General features: G+C 36.0%; 2 protein-coding genes across 2 annotated transcripts; both read left to right on the top strand.

The window, feature by feature from the left end:
- Positions 1-586: 586 nt before the first annotated feature.
- On the top strand, positions 587-3,989 carry LOC129731316 (protein krueppel). The gene has a single exon (XM_055691193.1). The coding sequence runs from the start codon at positions 791-793 to the stop codon at positions 2,102-2,104; it is 1,314 nt and encodes a 437-aa protein (XP_055547168.1). The 5' UTR covers positions 587-790; the 3' UTR covers positions 2,105-3,989.
- Positions 3,990-6,622: 2,633 nt separating this feature from the next.
- Positions 6,623-12,983, top strand: LOC129731317 (zinc finger BED domain-containing protein 6-like). The gene is made up of 5 exons (XM_055691194.1): positions 6,623-8,145; positions 8,203-8,323; positions 8,574-9,538; positions 10,135-10,849; positions 10,915-12,983. The coding sequence occupies exons 1-3, from the start codon at positions 7,915-7,917 to the stop codon at positions 9,278-9,280; spliced, it is 1,059 nt and encodes a 352-aa protein (XP_055547169.1). The 5' UTR covers positions 6,623-7,914; the 3' UTR covers positions 9,281-9,538; positions 10,135-10,849; positions 10,915-12,983.
- The last annotated feature ends 3,594 nt before the right edge of the window (positions 12,984-16,577 follow it).

Genomic DNA, 16,577 nt, shown 5'->3' with positions numbered 1-16,577 from the left:
CGCCAGCTCGGGAAATCCACACGCGTGTATTCAACACTGAGTAAAACTAATCATAATTACCAATTGAAAATAAAGTTTCGGTGTAAAAAGTACGCACGCGGATACGATCACCTAACACACCGGGAGTAGAAAAGAGCGAAACGAGAAATGCATCATAAAAAATATGTTCAGGCATGAATCACCCCAAAAAGAACAGACACAACAACGCACGGTGCGCTACGCTGTGATCGGATTTGTGTGAAATGCGGTGGACGCAGGGAAGGACGAGGAAACGTACATCCGCACGTGCTTATATGTGGCTATTGTACTCCGAGATCGAGTCGCGTGCCGTTTTTCCGATAGCACCTATCCCTGTATACGCCGCATGTGCATTCGAATTCGGATTCGAAGGGGAAAGCCGGCGTCACCAACACAACGCCGAAACTAGAGGACCCTTCGCGTGCGCATGTTCATCTTGAGTGGTCGGGTTTTACCGCTAGGTTTGTTATCCTTTGTATGATGGTATTGGTACGTGGTTCGGCTAGTTCGCTCGGTTCCTATATAAGAAGAAAGGATAGCGACTGCAATCGTTCCATTCGCTGCCAGGCTTCGGTCCGGTAAACAAGTGATTTGTTGAACGCGCTTTGACACTGTACATATAGTTTACTGCAAGGAAAATATAGTTTTTTTTTAATAATAATAATTAGTGGAAAGTCAATAAAGAGTTGACATTACGCGAGCTTAGATTATAGTGCACACAGAAAATCCCAAAAGTTAGTGCTTGTAAAGTGTGCGTGTGTGACATGCTAGAATGGCTTCATCGCAGATCCAAATCCGCCCGGCCATGGGTCTCCTGACAACAGTGGCCGATTTGCCGCCAAGCTACAAAGCGCAATACATTCGCCCCACAACCAAGCTCACCCCCGAATCACCGCTTGATTTGACTGTGAAGCAGAGCTTTGTGGGAGCAATTACGCCACCCTTGACGCCATCGCCGTTGAAGAAACGCTATCGTGAGGAAAATGATGAGAACTATGACGGGAATCGAATCAAACAGGTCAAAATCGAACCAAATAATCCTGACGAAAAAGAATCAACACCATCGAAACCAGTCAAAACGGGTCCCAGTCAGAAGAACTCAAAGAATCCACCCCCAATGGGACCGATCTCGAAAGAACGCCGTACGAAGGCAGCCAGAAAGTTGAAGTTCGACGAAGAAACAACGTCGCCCGTGTCCGGTACAATTATTATCTCGTTAGAGGAGGTAATCAACAGTGATATTCCTAGAGAATCTGGCGACATTGATCCGCAGTTCAATCTCGTGGAGATATCAGACGAAGTTCGCGCAGAGCTAGCCACTATTCCCAACGTAATTGGTGCCTATAATTGCAAACTGTGCCGCCTGGAGTTCGAAGATGCCTTTGGTCTCGCCCAGCACCGCTGTGCTTGTATCGTGTTGTTAGAATATCGTTGTCCAGAATGTAGTAAACGTTTTAATTGTCCGGCAAATTTGGCCTCACATCGTCGATGGCACAAACCCCGAGATCAAGTAGCTAAGAAAGGTGATGCGGAAAAAATAGGTGATGATTCTGAGTGTAAATACCGATGTGAGCAATGCAACAAAACGTTCAAACGCCCTGCCTATCTAAAGAAGCACCAGTTAACACATAATAAAGTTAGAAACAAACCAAAACATAATCAATCAAGTGCCGAATGCGAGCCAAACGCACCAAGCAGCGGCGAGGAGTCCAATAATTCTGCTGACAGTCGTAATACGGTCTACGTAAGCCATATGTCCGAAGCGCCACAAACTGTGTTCACCGTCGTGGCCAGTGAACCCCCACAGCAAACTGACCTGCTTCATCACAATTACCACGCACTACCATCCGGGTCATCACCGCAACACTCTACAACCACCACTGAATACAACACAGTAGAGGAAGACGATGAATACGAGGAACGCGCGCTGGTCATCAACGAAGACTACCAGGAGCAGGAAATAGAGGAGATCCGGTCGGCCTACTGTGACCGATTCACAGAGGAAGAAAACATTGCTGCTGCTGCTTTGGCTCATTTACGCAATGGACCGTCAGTGATCCGACATACCACCGCTCTGGTTGTCTGAGTAAACGTAAAAACTCGTAAGTTGCCTGTATCATTTCAATTTATCTAGTATACTGAAACGGTGTCCTACGGTGTTCTAACTTCGAAGTTATTTTGAATGAACTTTAGACTTCTATTATTCTGTATATTTGGCAATCAATCGAATCAGCATCACACCAAATAAGACTTAAATTTAAAACAGAGAAAAGACTGTATATAGCTTTATAGATATAATGCTTATCGGAGCATAGCTCTTGAAGAGTTTTTTGACCAAATTTAATTTTATGGCGAAAACGTTTCTTTTCACATTTATCTCACGTGTGATCACGCGTTTCTTTTAAAAGCTTTTGTTTGCAATTTTCTCACGACTATGTTTATAGTTTGAAAAGAAACATTCGTCCTTCATACTTCTGTACATTCAATTTAAAATTTTCTAAAAATTTTAGATTTTCCCAAAGATGAGTATCGCTCTAGTCATTGCGTTAGGTTATAATATTAGCATTTAAAAAATATACCTTATAATTATTTATTTATTCGTATAAAATCTCACTACCTAATATCTTTTCATTACATGTAATCTTAGTTAAGGAGCACTACGAATCAATTGAACAAACTAAACATAACATGTACAGATACTTAGTGTGTGTGTATTCATGAAAGACAATATGCAAAGTGAGAATTACATTTTTCTTCTGTTCTTTAGTTTTATCGAATTTTGAAGTGACAAAAGCACTATCGCAGGTTCGGGATTGGCTTTTGCAATTGAGTGGAAAATTGTGCCATATTTCTCCAAAATTTAAAAAGAGCTTGTTTGAACTTGCAGTAAGGTGTAGGTTATTATACAAGGGTATCGCGTAACAGTTTTTTGATAGATTTACAACGAGTCTACTCTAGTCGCCCGCAAATACGTCTAGTCAAAACACTTAGTCTCCTAATGCTTATCATTCATATTGCAAATATTTTCTATTCTTTTGTATTATAATGAAACAAAATTACAAATTCTGTTGTCAGTTTTTGAGAGATTCTGGACTTAATGATTCTACGCCGATGATTTGACAGTATAATTTTTCGGTACTAGTTTAACCGTCATTACCTAGTCTCAAAATTCTAGTCCCTTTATACTCTAGTCAGCGACGTTTTTAACAGTTTAGTTTAAAAAACGATCACAAATCAGTATAGGTAACATGGCATGCTTTCATATGATCTCCAATGTCTATATTAGGAAAAACCTAAACTGGTTCCCTAGTCATCGAAACATTCTAGTCGACTAAATTATTCAAATTTTCAAAAATGCAACACCCAAATACTATTTTTACTCTGCATATTTTTATACGATTTCAATAATTATTATTTACTCGAAGTGAAAATGAATGGTTGGTTTTTATTAGTCTCCACAACACCGATGAAGAACCATTTTAATTCATTACTAGGTAGGATAGTGTTTAAGAATTATTTCAAACAATTGTGTACATTCAGATAATACATCCACTGCTACATATGAGTTCATAACATTTACACATTACGTTATTGTATTCTTAACTAACTTATGTCACTTAACACCAAAATATGGCATCGAAGTAGAACACCGTTTGCCTCCTAAGGAAACCGAACAATCATGTTAGCTTAGCTTAGAAATCGGAAACGAACAAATAACAACAAATCATCATTCAAATAACGAAACGCATTACGTTTTAAATCTAATAAAATGAAATGTGATATTAGGGAAGTAAGTTTTTACCGAAGCCGAATCTTTACACACGTACACTTTTACATGTTTCAAATATTGCTTTTAAAAGGTAGTAACGGCATACACATCTAGTAAATTTTAAGGTTAGTTGTAAAGCAAAAAAAATATTTTGTATCTTTTATGGCTAAGAGTTTGAAATAAATTATTTATTGCGAAGAAAGTGTATGTTAATTATTTCTCTGATCTATTTTGCTTCTGATGAAATGCACTGCTGGTAGCACTTTATTTCTTGCACACTTGCACCTCGTTCCGGACACGAAATCGAAAGACCCAACCTTTAGTCCACACTTGACACACTTCAGCTTGCCCTTGGTCCAGTTTAACTGCTTAATTTCGACTTTCATCCAGTTCGAAAGATAATCTTCGTGAATGAATACCTCAGATTTTTCCAACTCTGTTGAGCAAGTTTGATCCATACCACTGTTGGACTGTTGGTCCTCCTGTTCATGTACCCGAAGAATGTTATGCGGGTCCGTTTCTAGAAATACGTTGGCGCATTTTTTACATTTGTACTGCATGATTATTTCATTAGACGGTATGTACTGCAAATTAAACCATGTAAAAAAAATACTTTTTTTATTTTCGCCAATTTTATGTCACGATTACCAGCGGTTAGAATCATCAATGCCTTTCAAAATAAATGGGAAAAATGATTTAATTTTTTCTGCAAAATTTGCAATATATCAGGCCAGTCTGTCAAAAAACAACCTTTTACATATGCTGTTGTCCACATTTCATTTTTCCTATTGATATTGAGTAAAACTAAACAATAAAACAATTTTAAAGTAATATAAAATCAGTCAAAACCGGAATAATCTTCATCGGAGCAATCGGCGTACGCTTAACAAGCACGAATTAGATCTAACGAGAACGTTTTGCATGAGATTAAACAATACTTTCACACTTGAAATGATTCACTTACAACAAAACAAACAACTTTGACAACTGTAAACATAAACAAATTGATTCAGTCTCTGACTAAAGACTGAGACTGCTATGCGATACTACACTACATACAATAATTGCATTTCAGACTCAATATAGTTTATTCCATTGGAACTGTACAATAGATCTACTATCAATGATCGCAGTGGTTCAGCCTTCAACAGGGAAAAAAATGTTATAAATTGACTTTTTATGAAACGAAAGTTTCAAAAATATATGAATCCATCAATCTGAGACGAAAAAATAAAAAGCGGACCGTATTTTACTGAATCAAACATTTAATTTCTTTTTTCGCTGTTTCTTCGTTCGGTGATTCTGCATATGGGACTGATATGCGTTTCACAAAAGTGCAGTGCTAGACTAATATAAACATTATTTTTTACTATCTTTCCTTCTTCTTTGATAAACTGTATCTTTTTCTTCGATAAGCTGTCCTAATCTGTTTCTATTTGATCACAAAAGTACAGTTCTAACAGAAATATTATCTTTTACTATCTCTTCTTCTTTTTACATAACCTGTCTTGATTTGTTTCTATTTAATCCAAATTTCAGAAAAATTTGAGCAGAGAATACAAATCTGCGTGCAATCGAAATAACGTGACAAAAATACAGAAGACATGATAGCAAAGTAAAAATTGATCCATTATATCGTCTACTTTTTTATTTCTTAAACATGCAAGCTTTTCTGTCAGACATTTCGTTCTATTTTATTCGAAGTACATACATAGGTACTTTAAATTTGAGTAATCATAATCACAATATGTTTTTGATTGTACCTTGCAATTACTATTTTTTAACCTTGCCTTTTATCGACACTCTCGCATTTGTTTGTGGCTGATTACAGTCAAGTTTTTACGTGAATTTTAACGAGATATTTCACTCGGAATTTTCAATTAACGCAGCTTTTACGCGGATTTTTGAATTACCGCGGTTTTTTTATGTAAAAATTTTCGTAGATTTTTCAATTACCGCGGGTTGGGAACCAAAAACTTCAGAATGTTTATTGAGAAAAAGACTAAGTTAAGAAAACACTCCGCCCACGGAGGATCCGAAATGATTGCCAAATTCAAATTTTAAATACTGGTCGTAGAGCGTCTCGTGGTTTTTCTTGGTGGTTCACTTCACGCGGGTTTTTGGATTTCGCAGATTCATTTTAAAAAGCATCGGCTGAACTCGGGACTTCCACATAAATACCATCGTAAAACTTCATAAGGCATATCATTGAAAGAATTTTGTGAAATCAGGCTTGATGTTCAAGAATATTCGTTCCGGATTAAAAAAGTAAAGTATCACAACCAAACAAAGGTTCCATTATGTGAAGAGACTGTACCAATCGAACAAACCGGTCTGGCTATAGAAATATTTTTTATTCTTCTTTAATTTAATTTTTTTCAAAAATTTATAACTTTTTTCCTGATTTCTCCATGATCAGACCTGTTCCATCGTTTAGGTAATCTCTTGTAGTTTTTGTACAAAAAAAGCAGATTTTAAAAAAATTAGGTACATATTTAGAATTTTTAATTTTTATTTCAGCTTTTTAAAAACTAAATATCTTTTTTAAAGTGTATATCTATTTTTTTTTTAATTCAAAATTGCGTGGTTCAGCTATATCAGTTTTTTATATCATCTGAAAGATATGCATTTTTTAAGTAAAACGTGATTTAAAAAAAAAATTCTATCGTTGTCCTTCGCTTTTTAAATCACGATTTAAAATGCTACAATGACAGTTCGCCCATAGACCAACTGTCATTGTAGCGATGTAGAGCGAATTCTTATTCTTCATTTAAAAATCGAAGAATAATATAAAGTTTTAAAAAATCACGTTTTGCTCAGAAAATTACACTCTTTCAGATGATATATAAAAATCAGGAATCCGTGAATAGCTAAACAACCCAATTTCCGTAAAGCGCCCTTATTCTACGCGGCTCTTAATTCTGCGCACTTCGTATTAAAATGTTAACAAAATATCAATTCAAAGCAGATTTTCGAAAATGATGATTGGAAGTGGTTTCCTATATAATAACTGTCAACTTTTTGCTTATGTTTGCTTTTTTACTAAAAGGCATCAACATTTCGATAGGAAGTGCGCAGAATTAGGAGCCGCACAGAATTAGGGCGCCTCACGGTATTATCTACAACTTTTTCGAAGACATCACACCTGTCAAACAAACCGTTTCTGCCCCAAATATATTTGTAATCATCAATACCTTCCCAAAATAGCATTTTTAAATAGCTTCTCAAAAATAAGTCGTTCCAAAAAATTAAACTTATAGCACGAAATGGCATCTTTTGCCTATAGAAACGTCTAGGCAAAGTTTCAGTCAAATAAAAAATGACAATTAATAAAAAAAATACTAAAACTGAGACATTTTTGTGGAACTGCTCAATTCGCGTTGACGGCGTTGAAAGAGATTTCTAAGGCTGCTCGCACCTACGTGAACTCTCATATGTAATTGTCAAAATGTGTGTGACGACAAGAGCAAAAATATTTCCTTGCTTTTTTTTTTCGCATGCAAAAACCAAACAAATATCAGCAACACCGTCAACGCGAATAGCAACACTGCAATCAACCGTGTTGATTTTCAAAAGGGGATGTTCTTTTCAGCTAACGTGCCGCGCACTTTCAGAGGATTAATATTTCGCTTTACAGACCTTACTCACCTTAACTAATAGTATATCTTGATTGTAACATTTGACATTAATAATAAAATAGCTAGTGATCTTTAAAACAGCGATGACCGACACTGTTAAATTTACACAAATGAATTTAAAATCAAACGTAAAAAGCTCGGTAAAAAGCGATTAGGGATGTGCGATACTTTATCGATACCGAAGGTATCGATGCTTTTCTTTCGATATATCGAGCAATATTATCGGATATCGATATATTATCATTTGATACTTGAAAAATATCGGAAGAAATCGCGTGACGGTGTGGCTGATATTTGTGTGGTTACTTAATGTGAACAAGAAGGAAGAAAATTTTCTTTTGTTATCACGTTCATCAGGACAATTACATAACAGATTTCCCGTAGGTGCGAACGTTTAACACCGTTAACGTTAGTTTGTGTAATTTTATCAAAACTTCCAGTGCTATCAACGAACTGAAAAAATTGTAACGCAAATTGGTTTTTGTGAAAATGGCGCCTACAAAAAGTGGAGCTTGGTCGTTCTTTCAAAAATTGGACGGAAAGCGTGCAAAGTGCACAAGACGTGTGAACAAAAAAGAAGTTGTTTATTCCGGGAACACAAGCAATTTGTGGAAACATTTGGAAGTTTACCACGGCATTGAACAACTCAAGAAGAAACCACAAAACGCATCTGAAAGGGGAAGTGCCATTAGTTCGTCAAAAACTTCAAATTCGTCAAAGGTAAGTTATTTGAGGTCGAAGGATTGTTCTTATTCATTTACAATCTTTGGATTGCAGGATTTGGATACTGCAAAGCCATCCTCGAGTGTAACCGTAACGATCTCGCAAGAAGATAAACCTGACGAGCCACTGCAACCGACATTGGAAACCCTTTTTGCCAGGCGAAAGGCTTATGATGGTAAAATCAAACTTTTTTTAATATCTCTATAAGGTAGTTTATGTTAATTCTAATTAGTTCAACGAATTCTCAATTTGTGTGTTTATGTTCAACAGAATTATGTTTTCTAAATGAAAAGTTAACGAAAAGAACTCTGGTTGATTCGTAACAAACTATCTAAAGCTGTTAATTATTAATCAATAGTTTAGTTCAGAAGAATCAGTATTACCTAGAGTATCACTAATTCCTCAATCTTTTGTTCTATTTATAGAAGGTGGCCAACGCTTCAAAGAAATTCTGGAAGGCTTGCTGTTCATGGTGTGCAAGGACAATTTATGTCTATCCACACCGGGAAAAGAGGGCTTTCGACACTTTATGAAAATAGCTGCACCTCTTTGGCAACTTCCTAGCCGAAAAACTTTCACGTCTCTCATGGAAACGAGATACTGTGACATCAGTGCCTATATTCGTAAAAGTCTGTTACGAATCCCTTCCGTCTGTATCACTATGGACTGTTGGACAGAGCGACACCAAACAAACAGCTTTTTAGGCATGACTGTTCATTATGCTGAGGGCAATGAAATGAAATCTATTGTACTGGGCGTCGAGTATTTGACAGAATCCCACACGGCTGATTATTTACAAAAAAAGATGTTGGGGCTCCTCGCGTTGTGGGATATTGAACCAAGCAAAGTCAGTTTGGTTATAACGGACAATGCTGCAAACATTACCAAAGCCTGTGTACAGGCCTTTGGTAAATCAAAACATGTGCCATGCTTTGCACATACCATAAATCTGATACCAGCAAATGCACTGGGTTTCAAGCAAGTCAACAGTCAACCTGTGCCGTATGTTCCTGGTATTCCAGACATAATTCGAAAATTAAAAAATATAGTTACGCTTTCTAACCGTAAACAAAACTTCTCTGATGAAATCAAGCGACTTCAGAGAGAGAAAGGAGTTCCAGAGGGACAGTAACGGCGATTGCAACAAGACGTGACAACCAGGTGGAGTTCCACATACATAATGATCAAATCTTATTTAGAAATGTTATCAACGATAACTCTGGCTGCTTTAAAATTTCCCGAAGTAGACGTATTGTCAGGGCTAGAAGTAGCCACTTTAACTCCAATCAAAAACGTATTGTGTCCTTTCGCGCTTGCAACGGAGGAAATATCTGCAGAAAAACACACTACAGCCAGCAAAGTAATACCCATGGTCAAAATGATAACTAGTGTAAGTTGTGTTTGTCAACATTCTGATTTTCTATAAACCATAACCGTTATGTGCTCGACGGGGTACTTGGGTATCTTTTCAGGTTTCACAAGATGAATTTTTTTTCACTGCAATCTATAGTGGTAAAAATCAGTAACAACTTATAATCTCATTAAAAGATATCTCTTGATAACATTTGTATATAGTAATAAAGGAAGGGGGACTTGATTTTTTCTACCCCTTACATGCTCGACGAGGATAGTTGTTGCACCAGAAAGTTCAGCAACCTTTTTACCTTGAAATCAGTGTTTAGAAAATATTTGACAATAATATTGTCAAATATTTATTAAATGCAGATTTTCGGCGAATGAGAAATTTTTTTCGGGGCACCGAGGACACTGATTTCAAAGTAGATAAGTTGCTGAATTTTTAAATGATAAAACTATTGAAATCGGATGAAAATTGTCAGAGTTACAAGAATTTCAATTTGTGGGTACCCAAGTACCCATTGGGCATGTAAGGGTGTTTTTTTTTTGTCGAGCACATAACAGTAAATAGCGACTGTCAAAGTAAAAACGAAGTTCGAAGCGTTGCGCTTAACTTGTTTTTTTTTTCAGAAAGTAGAAGCGGTGGAAATAACAGCCGACGACGCTCTTGCCCAAAAGTTCAAAAATTTTGTTCTAAAGGAACTGAAAGGGCGATGTGACGATATAGAAAATAACATGGCTCTTGCGTTGGCATCGTTGCTTGATCCTCGCTTTATGTGATGACCAAATTGCATCATACGTATGGATCCGACAATTGGTATTAATTTTTTTTTGACTTCACTACGGTATCTGTATTCACTACATCTGCCCCCGGCCGTACTCTTCAGATTTATAAATTGAAATATTTATTCGTTGCTAAGTTTTTTTTGACGTGGGACTACGTCTTTGTTTACTATACTGGGATGCATTCTGTAAAATTGGAAATGAAACTGGCAAATGTTGCGTCAGATTTCAAACGTTAATAACAGCATAACCACATGATGGATAACAATAACCAATATGTTGTTGGATAGATAAAATGTGTAACAATTTTATAACATGCTAGTTATCATTATTATTCCACTGCTCAATGGTGAAAAGTGATAAAAAGTTACAGGAAAACTTACGCGAACAATGAACCAATTACATGCGAGCATTCCTAGCACAGACACCGTGAATGGACACCATCCGTTCCCCGTGATATTCTATGTATCAATATCGATATAAAAATTGACAGAATCTCCCCATCCCAATAGGTCAATTTATGTTTGCTTCCATGAGCTTAAACTAAAATGATGTCTCGAAGGTAAAAGTTTCCCGAAAAGTTTGAAACAATCCCCATTCTTGAACAATTTCTAATCTTGCTTTCAGAACCTAATAAAAACTGATGTCTTGAAAGAAAACATGCCGGTAAAAGCAGTACCAGTATCAGTGAAGTAAAGAACCGCAGGTATCTCGTCGTTTATGATTGCAGCGGTACTCTTCTATTCGTACATTTCAGCGGAACACTTCTATTCATACTGCAGCGGTACTATTCGTATTGCAGTGGTACACTTATGTTCGAACATTTCTATTTGTGTGCAATCGAGGAAAAACTGCAATGCTGCTGTTGATGGTGATTTATCTCATAAATATGATTACCATAAACTATTCAACAAGAATTGTAAATTTTTGCAGCGGATATTTATTCAATTTTATCTTCGTTATTCACTAAATAATTGTGACCGGATGGTATCGAAAGAGTAAATTCCACATATACACATTTATAGAAGAGTAGGTGCCTGCAAATGCCTGTGAATTTTTGGTTTATTTACTAAGATTCTCTTTTAATTTTTATTTACTAAGAATCTCTTTTTACATTTCAAAATTGTTAGATGATATTTTATTATTTATTTATTATTTACAAATTACCAACAGGCAGAAATAGCCCTAGTGGTTACTAAAGCATTATTAAACTAATACATCAATACAATAAACTACGGAACATTGAAACAAATTTAGACCTGATGACGCGAGCAGACAGATGAAAATCGAACACTTGTGAAACACGACTGAACGCTTTTTGAAGGCCAATAATGGCACTGTTTTCGCTGTAGTTGGTGCGGCGGAATGGAATGTGAAGCAATGAAACTCTGCGTAATACTCTTGAGGGTGCGTTTAAATTGATCTGACGGAGAATTGTAAGGCAATCAATCCTAGCGGTGAGGGCGTCGGAGACCACCATGGCGCGTGCAGTTTCTCGGCGCAGTTGAAGTGTGTCAATATGAAGGAGCTGACAACGGTCTTCGTACCGAGTATTCCGCATAGGCTGTCTCCAAGGGAGCAAACGGAGTGCATAGCGAATAAACCGATGCTGGATGCTTTCGATGCGATGAATTGCGTTGTTGAAATGAGGGACCCAAACTGGATAGCAGTATTCCAGACAGGACCGAACCAGTGAAATGTAAAGAGAAACCAAGCAGTGAATGTTCCTGAAGTCGCGTGTCATTCGAATAATCAGTCCCAACTGCCTGGAAGCTTTCGCAACGATGAAGGAGACATGTTGCTTAAATGTGATTTTAGCGTCGAGAATAACTCCTAGATCTTTAACATGGTCTACACACTGTAATGGTGCGCCGTTCAGATTATACTCGAAACTCAGTGGGTTGTTTTTCTTCGTGAAAGTAATTATTTGGCACTTGGTGTGATTAAGAACCATGCGATTCAGTTCACACCAGTGTGAAAATTCGTTTAATTGTTGTTGCAGAAAATTCAAAGCTTTACCATAATAAACGTATGTATATTAGCAGTCTTCGTAATACAGCGAATGTAGTTGTAGGTAAATGAAAAAAATTGTTAAGCAAAAAACAAAAATGGAATTGTTGATTGTTACGGTTTTTTGCTGGAACTTGCTATTAATTTTGTTTAACATATCTTCTTATGTCTGCCAATTAATGAACCTTTGTAAGGGCTTCTATATTATTTTGAAAGTAAGAACCATATTATAGATTTGATTTAATCAGAGGTAAATAAGACAAAAGCATTTATTATAATAACGTAAGTATTATTGGATTTGGTGTTCGAGGATATAGAGTTAATTCTCACTTTGACGCATTACGAAAAATTCTTGGTACTCTTTCAACAAGAACGATATGCTTGTGCCTTGTTAAATACATGTTGTTTGCACAAAAAATACTACAGGCTAATACTAATATCGCCAAATATATACGATATTCTTTCGAGTGTTGTTGAATATATTTCAAAAAATTGATTTCCAGGGGAGGCTGTAAATAAAAATACGCACAGTCGCTGAGCAAACACCTTGATTCTGTCAGCATGCTCTGTATATTTTGTAACAAAAAATCCCCTAATTACAGTGTTTAGTCCCACGTCACCATTTTATACAACCCTAGTGCTGTATACCTTGTAGTATTTAGGTTTTGAAAAAAAAATATTTTAGTAGTTCCGTTATTTTGAGTAACTGAAAAATAATTTGAGTGTAATTAATCGAGCAATAAAAGCAAATAGTTTTGTTTCAGTGTACCACGTTTGTTTACATGTTGGTGTCTACTATCGATGATAACACCGCTGGGCTCTACGCTGAATTTGTTTTCTGGGCGATTGACAGGACTTTTTCTTTCTTTTCCTTTTTTATTAATTTTTAGACTAATCGCAAGCCAAAAAATTTTTTTAGTTTTGAGAAAAGAAGCAATGTGTTTTTTTTTAAGTTCCATTTAAACTTAAATTATTTTATTATTACATTAAATACTTATGTCGTCTAAAGAATATGTGTCAACCGCTGTTGCTCAGCAGGTACGTTTAGTAAAATAACTGGTAAAAATAATCATCGTTGAAAGTTGATCATTAGCACAGGGGATACATGTTTTTTCGGGTTGTGTATCACACTACTCTGAAATATCCGAGTGAGTCAAATCTGGAGCTAGTTTGACATCTTGGACATTTCTAGTGTATTGTACACCAGATCTGCTCATCACAACTACTTTTGGTCCATCTCTAGCAATAACTTTGTATCGTTCGGCGGAGAAAACAGGATCGGTCTTGCTTTTCCTCTGGTGTGCAAGCAAAACAGTATCGCCGTTCGTAATACCGCATTCTTTTGCCCCACGTACACGATCAGCATACTTTTTTGATATAAGTTTTGCCATTCTCTCATCGACTCTCGAAGAGGCAACGTCGGATATAAAACAAGCGTTGTGGATCGTTATTAAAACACGCGGTTTTTTGAGTTGAAAAATAAAAAGCTGTGAATAGAGTGTTGATAACAAGATCTCATCAGGAAATTTAGTTATAATAGTTCGCGATACTCCATTTATTTGTTTTTCTTAGGTTAAGTTGGTGTAGCATAATCTTGTGCGCGAAAACGGTTATTGCGCAGTAGGATACAAGGTGAAAAATGGACATTGACGACGAGGATGGAAGAGGAGGTGAGGATCCTCGCAAGGAAATAATAATGAGAGAGAAACGGAAAATATTTGATAACATGGCAGACACAAAAGTAAAACGAATGCGACATCAGTTTCTGAACTCAAGAAAAAAAACGCCAAGGAAGGAGGTAAGAAAATTATACAGACTGGATCGACGACTACAAACAAAAAGACAAATAAACCAAAGGGCAACTCGGACTCAACTTTTAAAGACGATTGGATCAAGAACACTATTTTCAAAACATTTATAGAGAAGAAAAGCGTCACAGAAGAAGATGGCGGCGCACGAAAATTCCCAGAAAGACTGCCACATCCCATGGAAGTTGCGAAAATATTATTCAATATTGGTGTTAAAAATTACAAAGATATGAAGTCAGTTGGTAGGGGTAGATTCCAAATTGGATTTTTCAAACCGAAAGACGCAGAACAATTGATCAACTCGAAAATACTCACGGAACAATTGGGTTATACAGTGTTCGTTCCCGCAAGATTTAAGGAAACAGTTGGTGTGGTGCGCAATGTACCCCCTTCTCTTTCGGATCAGGAAATCGTTGAAAATTTAAACAGTGGTTCTATCCAAATTTTCAAGGTAGAACGGATAACAAGAAAAATAGGAGAGGGAAATTTCGCACCAACTTATACAATAAAAATTTTGCAAAAGGGCAGCATCTGCCAAAATCGGTATCAATTTATGGTATAAACGCAAACTGTGAACCGTACATTTTCCCTCTGAAGGTGTGCCGTAAATGCTGGAGATACGGGCATAGAGAAGTTTTCTGTAAAGCCCGAGAATTTAGATGTTGCAACTGTGGTTTAGAGCACGAAGGGAAAATGTGTTAAACAGAAATTTCCAAATGCGTAAACTGTGGTGGAAACCACAAAGCGTCAGATAGGGATCGCCCTGAGAGAGATAGACAAAATAAAATAAGAGAAGATATGGCTTACAACAAGACATCGTATTTTGAAGCTAACAGAAAATATCCTAAAGAAACCAAATCTGCACAAATCAGACTAAACATGATAAGAGATTTCCCACCGCTACCACAAGAACAGTCAAACATAAACAACGATGATACAGAACAAAACAATACAGTTTCTAGCAATAACGATGAAAAAATTAAACAAAATAATTTTACCCAAGCAGATTTAACTAAAATCACACTACAAATTAAGAAAGATTTAACAGAAAAATTGAACCTTAACCGCATATTCGAAAGAATCAAAAAAATACAAAATACAATATTCCAAAACACAGAAAAAACCCATACAATAGAATAAGACATACTACTCATTTCAATAAGCAATGAACTAAATGCAATATTAGATCTCACAAGTGAAAATTCAATAAAACAATAACCAACTTCAATTAAATCAACAAAATTTATAACTATTGAAAAATTAAAAAAAAAAACATTAAAAATTTGAAAAATTAAAAAAAAATATTTACGTTTTCCCCCACTTATAAGATAACGGAAACACTTAACAACGTAAATACAATGGATCACGCTAAAATGAGGAAACTTACAATAATACAACACAACATAACTAGCATCAGACCAGCAGACACTCGTGAGATGATTTTGGAACTTCTAAACAGGGAAAATGTAGATATCGCAATACTTAGCGAAATTTGGCTTAAATCAGGAGAAAGCTTTAAATTTAAAGGATACAGATTTTTGACAGAAACAAGACCACAGGGTTACGGAGGAGTAGGCTTTTTGATAAAAGAAGAAATAGTATTCGAACAACTTACGCTCCCAAACTTACATCCAATTGAAGCTATAGTAATTGAAACAACTAACACATCACCAAATATACTATTATTTTCAATTTACATACCACCCTCTCCGATAAACAACAACGACATCAAAAACCCCCTTAAAACAATACTAAACATAATAGAAAAAAAAAATAAACCATGTTTACTAGCAGGAGACTTTAACGCTTACAATAAAATGTGGAACCCACATCATGCCAACTGCCCAAGAGGAGAACTGTTGGAACATTTAGTAGAAAACAGTAACTTGATATTGCTCAATGACGGTTCTAGTACACTTATTAAAGCTCCAAACACTATACCCTCTGCAATAGACCTATCATATGCTTCACCCAAAATTGCCGGTAAAATTTAATGGAAAGTTTTAGATGAAGAACTCTTAAGTAATCATAAAATTATAAAAATAACAGTTGAAAATGCAGCACCAAAATTTAAATATAAAACATCATACATCAATAAAGTCCAAGTAATAGAAAATCTAAACAAATTATAGCCACAAATGATGCACTCTCCAGAAGACATCCTACCCTTGATACAAGAACAAATAGAAAAAGCTAAATATACAAACTATAAAACAAAACATTGGACTCCAAAAAAATGGTGGACAAACGATATAAGTAACATTCTGAAATTAAAAAATGCAAAACTAAAAGAGTTCAATAGACATCAAACGTTTGAGAATCTACTAGAATTCAAAAAAACTAGGGCAATATTGAAACGAGAGATAAGACGGGAAAAACGAAAATCGTGGAGAGAGTTACTCAACACTATTAATCCTGATACGAGCCAAAAAAGTCTGTGGAGCACCGTTAAAATGATAAGTGGTGGAATGC

This window comes from Wyeomyia smithii, chromosome 3 (genome assembly GCF_029784165.1).
Source record: "Wyeomyia smithii strain HCP4-BCI-WySm-NY-G18 chromosome 3, ASM2978416v1, whole genome shotgun sequence".
NCBI classification, from domain to species: domain Eukaryota; kingdom Metazoa; phylum Arthropoda; class Insecta; order Diptera; family Culicidae; genus Wyeomyia; species Wyeomyia smithii.
Note: the sequence above shows the minus strand (reverse complement) of the source record. Positions and strands in the feature narration are given on the sequence as shown.